The 6000-nt window shown below is 39.8% G+C and overlaps 1 protein-coding gene across 1 annotated transcript in view; it reads left to right on the forward strand.

The window, feature by feature from the left end:
• The window catches only part of hcrtr2 (hypocretin (orexin) receptor 2), an 84918-nt gene extending 82319 nt beyond the window's left edge, over positions 1–2599 (forward strand). Inside the window, exons 6-7 of the mRNA XM_036573391.1 lie at positions 298–419; positions 2433–2599. Coding sequence (XP_036429284.1) covers positions 298–419; positions 2433–2599 — 289 coding nt within the window. The remainder of the gene's footprint in view (positions 1–297; positions 420–2432) is intronic.
• Positions 2600–6000: the final 3401 nt, after the last annotated feature.

The raw sequence follows: 6000 nt of genomic DNA on the forward strand, positions 1-6000 counted from the left end.
AAAGGAGTTTGGTCTGTGAATAGATTTGAAACAAACTGAACGTAAATATACACAAAGTCTGGTGGCTTCTTTCCATTCCTTATGAAACATGACACAGTGTACTGTCTGTACAAAAAAAAACAACAACAATTGAGATGTAAGGGTTTTTTCTGACAGCTAAAATACATTTCTGTCTTACGCAAAACGTTCTTTTGAAGTGAACGTAATATTTCTTGCACCTCTGTTTCATAGGCCTTGTCCTGAAGTTGTAGCTGTCCTTGAATTTTATTTGTATTCTCATCCATCTCTCCTGTCCAGAGTGTTTGGCGCCTTCAAGAACACAAACAACCGAGAGACGGTGTATGCCTGGTTCACCTTCTCCCACTGGCTTATATACGCCAACAGCGCAGCCAATCCCATCATCTATAATTTCCTCAGCGGTGAGTGTCCGAGCCGCGTGCATTAGCCGGCCTCTCTATGGGACGTTTTCTCCATCTGCTGGACACACGGAGACATCGCCGGAGTCCACATTTCTCAACCAGCTCTGGCAGCAACTTTCAAAAATGAGACTTCAAAGCCTCTAAATGGCCATCGCTCTCCAGTCATTCACCCACCTTTTATTTCACAACAAGCTCATCTGAATTAATACTTAACCAGCCTGGTTAATATTCTCTTTGTGCCCCTGCTGTGCAACTCTGATAAGAGCCAACACCTACATTAAGACCCAGACACATCTGTGATGTTCAGGCTTTTTTGAAGATGGTTCATGATTAATGCACTTTAACAAGTTATATTAGTCAGAGATGCTCTGATACCACTATCAGTGTAGATATCGAGCCAATGCTGGCAATAAAATGTCTCTTAAACCTCTGAATGGCCAATGCCCACCAGCAGGCCTGACGTTTTATTATACAGTTCTATAACCTGCAAGTAGCTCAACCAGCTTACATTGAAGTCCCTGTAGTTACTGAATAGTAAGACTAAGTATGTAATAAGCCTGGGATTTTATGGGATTAACTGTAATGTCAAATGTGGTAATATGATATTGGATATTTGTTATAGTAATGCAAAGTAGTACAATTTATTGTGAAATATAAAAGACTGTGAATCAGTATTATTGTGAAACGGCAACATCATGAGAAAGATGTTTGGACTAATTAATTTTATGAGACGTTGTTGATATTGTGAAACATATTTTGACTATAGCCATTAAAGAGAGAACAAGAGTGATATAAAGTGTGTTCACATGCTTTTCTATACAGCTGTTCATTGGTTATAAAAGAAAAGGTATTGATATTAGTATTAAGGATTGGTGTCAACAATGAAAAAAGACATTTACTGTTAAAATTTTATTTTAAATTCCTTAAGTATGGCAGTCCGGAGAGGCCATGAACTATTGTTATTATATTTTCTGGATTGTTATCTTGAGATAACAAGCTAATTATCTTGTAATCTCAAAATAACAATTTTGTTATCTTGAGATCACAAGATAATTAACTTTGTTGTCTTGAGATCACAAGATAATCTACTCAAGATAACTTTTGTTAGTGTTTGATAACAAGATAACACACTTGTTATTTCAAGATAAAAACTTTATCTTGAGATAACAAGATAATTAACTTGTTATCTCAAGATAACAATCCAAAAATTTATAACTACCAATGGCCTCTGTTGACTTCCGTAGTCTGGAGAGGCCATGAACTGTTGGTATAATTTTCTGGATTGTTATCTTGAGATAACAAGTTAGTTACCTTGTGATCTCAAGATACCAATTTTGTTATCTTGAGATCACAAGATAATAAACTCTTTACCTCAAGATAACAACTTTTGTTCTTGCGAGATCTGTGCTTCTGTTTCAGTGTCAAGAAATGACAAAAAAACTGACACAGTGTAAAGGATGGCTTTTCTTTCCACAAAAAGAAGGATAACAACGACAATAACGGCTTGTCAAATTCATATCAAAAATAATACAGCACAAATATATGGACTAAAATCTTAGAATCCACGGTTTTGAAAGAATCATTTGAGCTACACTGTTAGAAATAAAGGTTCTGTTCAGATACATTTTTCATTCATCAAGGTACAAACAGTGTAAATGTTCCCTCAAAGCTCCAACAGTGGTTTTAAGGTCTGTTTGTGAACCTTAAATAAGTTTTTCCAGGTGAAAAGTTCGTATTTGTACCTTTTCATAACCGAATGTTTTAAAACAGAACAGTAAAATAAAAGCCTGGAGGCGAGACGGGGTGTGTGGAGTCAGTACAGCTTAGAACATATCATTTCAGTGGATTATGGTTCAGTTATGTTCCCTGACTAAAGGTACTGAGATGGACCCTTGAGGGTCCCACCCCAGTGAAGAGAGGGGCACTGCCCCAGTGACAGTTATCACTTCTGAGGGTTGAGTCGAACTTGCAGTGTTGTTTATGCTCACTGTGTTCTGTTGCACTTCTGCCCAGGTAAATTTCGAGAGGAGTTCAAAGCGGCCTTCACCTGCCACTGCTCGGGTGAAGATGAGAAGAAGGATCGGGTGAGGGCCAAGATGAGCACAGACAGCCACAAATCCCTGTCCACGCAAGTCAGCCATTTCGACAACGTCTCGCGGATTTCAGACCAGGTCGTGTAGCTCTGACCCAGGAGGGCTAATCTTCGCAGCGTGCCACTTCACTGGCCATGACCGCTCGTTAGAGGACAAAGCACAACCAGGGGAGATTTCAAAGGCCCCCTTTGTGCTCTGACTGACCCCATTGGAATGCATTGAGGGCTTCAACAAAGACCTGTTAGATCCAGAGAATTACCCACACACACTGAAAATGACGTTCTGCCGCCAAGACCAGCACAAGTGACAAGCAGAATTGCATTTCTTCTCTCAAAGCTAAGGGATTTTTTATTCCAGCTCACAGCTGCTTTACTGCGGGAGGGAGTGATGAACAGGATAATCCCCAGAAATGATGTTTACAGAATCTTGACATGGCTCTGATATTCTCAGTGTTGGTGTCTTGCTCCGTGTTAGTGACGAAAAAAAACAACAACAGACGAATGAACTGGATACAACAGGGCTGACAGAAAGCAAACCGGTGACTCTGTGTGCAGCTTAATGAATACTTTATTAAAATATCTGAGTCCTTACTGTGAAAATAGTGGGTAACACTTTCTTTTATAGCCCCCTAAGTTCTAAGTACAAACAAGTTACAAACAGGTTACAAACAAGTACTAGATAATTATTTTGGGTAACACTGAACACTACGGAAGTCCGGAGAGGCCATGAGCTGTAGCTGTAATTTGCTGGATTGTTATCTTGAGATAACGAGTTAATTATCTTGTGATCTCACGATAACAACTTTGATTATCTTGTAACTGTTTCTTGAGATCACAAGATAATGAACACATTATGTCAAGAAAAAAACTTAAATAATTAACTTGTTATTTCCAGATATCAACTTTGTTATCTTGAGATAACAAGATAGCTAACTCGTTATCTTGAGATAACAACTTTGTTATCTTGAGATTAAAAGACAATTAACTTGTAATTTCCAGATAACAACTTTGTTATCTTGAGATAGATAAGAAGAAGATAACTAAATCACTAATTTAAGACAACTTTATCTCAAGATAACAAGATAACTAACTCGTTATCTTGAAATAAAAACTTTGTTATTTTGAGATTAAAAGATAATTAACTCATTATCTCAAGATAACAATCCAGAAATGTATAACTACCCCATGGCCTTTCTGGACTTCTATAGAACACTGAAATGCCCACAGGTTCTAGCTATTAACTGAGTAAGTATTTTGGGTTTGGTCCCTAAAGTTCTGTGTAGTTATTTGCGGTAAAATGACGGTAAGTACCAAGACAGTCTAGCTGTGTTACCCTGAAATGTGACACTTAACCATTCATAATACCTAGAACCTGTTAGACATTTCGATGTGAGTTAGACTGCCTTGGAATTTGGAATAATTCTACAGATGGTTCTTCAAGGGTTCTTTAGTGAAGAAAATGATTCTATATAGAGCCATGAACAACAAAGGGTTCTACATAGCACTCAGAAGGGTTCTTTTGAGTGCTATTGTTACAAGCTTGACATCATCACAACAGAAGAACCCCTTTTGGTGCTCTATAGAACCCTTTTCAAAAAGGTTCTATATAGAAACCATCTACAGCATGTTCTCCATCAATCTGAAGAACTGTTTAAGAACACTCAAAGAACTGCAAAGGGTTCTTTGAGTGTTTATGGTTGGATATAGAACCATTTTCTTTACTAGAGAACCCTTAAACAACCATATTTTTATGTATGTAGTACTTTGGAGTTTGTACCTCACACTTACCTGGTTAATACCTAGAACTTAAGGGGCTATTAAAGAAAGTGCAACCAAATAGTGGCGCAAACAGCAACAGATGCTTTCTAATGTCATCGGTGTCACCACACAGAGACTGTGGGTCATTCGAGAAACCTAACACAAAATCAAAACAGCGTTCCACCCTCTCATTAGCAGTCAGCACCCGTTTCCGCTCAGTCTGTTGATGGAGGCAAACCTAGAGGGAACGTTTGGAGCTCTTCCACAAATTGCAGCATGCAAAATTTGGTTTCTAACACCAGAGAAGACACAGCACCTCTGCGACTCTTTCACATGAGACTGCACTGGAGTTGTTTTAAAGTGTTTGCACAAGCTTGCATTATTCATTTGCTGACTCTGTAGCGCTCGCTTGTCATGCCAAGACACATTTGCTCGCCATAATAGGTGTTTGCCAAGTCACATTTAAGGACCAGGGTTTAATCTCAGGAAGGCTGCCGGATCCGTGAGCCTTCCTTCTGCTTTCGAGGCCCTCTTGAATGTGAACACTTGAACACAGAATTGCTTTTGTGATTGTGCTTCGTTGTTTGCTTTCCTTCTCAGGTGCTTGCTATGAGTTCTTGCTGTTATTCGTTGTGGCTGTAGACTCGCTCCTGGTGGAACGCCGCTAAACTTTAATGGCAGATGCAAATCAGAGAAAATCGTTGCATTATATTTGACTTTATGTTCTTGGTGTTGCCTTTTCTTTGTGTATGTTCACCAGTGTTTTGCAGCGTAATCTCTTCCTGCCACACTGTTCAATTTCCAGTCAAAGCAGCCATTAAGTACAAGTTATTAATTTTTCAGTTTCAGAAAGCAGGAAACACACTCACCGAGCACTTTATTAGGAACTCCTCCACCTATAATGTTCTTTATTCATGCATGTTGCAGCAGTGCAGTGCATAAAATCATGCTGATATGGGCCAGCAGCTTCAATAATGTACGCATCAACCATCCATGGTTTGAATATTTCTGTTACTGCTGAGCTCCTGGGATTTTAACACACAACAGTGTCTAGACTTACTCAGAATGGTGCAATACAGAAAAAACATCCAGTAAGCAGCAGTTCTACGGACAGAAACACCTTGTTGATTAGAAAGGTCAGTGGAGAATGGCCAGACTGGTTCGAGCTGACAGAAAGGCTACAATTACTCAGATAACCAATTGTGGAAAAGCATCTCAGAATGTACAACATGTTGAAACTTGAGGGAGATGGGCTACAACAGCAGAGGACCGTGTCGGGTCTCACTTCTGTCGGCCAAGAACAGAAAGCTGAGGCTGCAGGCTCACCAAACTGGACAGCTGAAGACTGGAAAAATGCAGTCTGATCTGATGAGTCGCGATTTCCACTGAGGCTCACAGATGGTAGGGTCAGAATTTGGAGCCAACAACATGAATCCATGGGCCCAGCCTGCCATGTGTCAGCAGTCCAGGCTGGTGGAGGTGGTGTAATGGTGAGGCAAAGGTTTTTCTTGGCAAACTTTAGGCCTGTTAATACCAATCAATCATCGCCTGATTGCCACAGCCTGTTTGACTATTGTCGCTGACCATGTGCATCCCTTCTTTGCCATAGTTTACCTCCATCTCCTAATGGCTACTTTCTGCATGATAATGCACCATGTCAAAGCAAAGGTATCTCAAAGTGGTTTCAAATACATGACAATGAGTTCTTCAGTGGTCATCCCAGTCACTGGA

This window comes from Colossoma macropomum, unplaced genomic scaffold (assembly GCF_904425465.1).
Source record: "Colossoma macropomum unplaced genomic scaffold, Colossoma_macropomum, whole genome shotgun sequence".
In the NCBI taxonomy this organism is placed as follows: domain Eukaryota; kingdom Metazoa; phylum Chordata; class Actinopteri; order Characiformes; family Serrasalmidae; genus Colossoma; species Colossoma macropomum.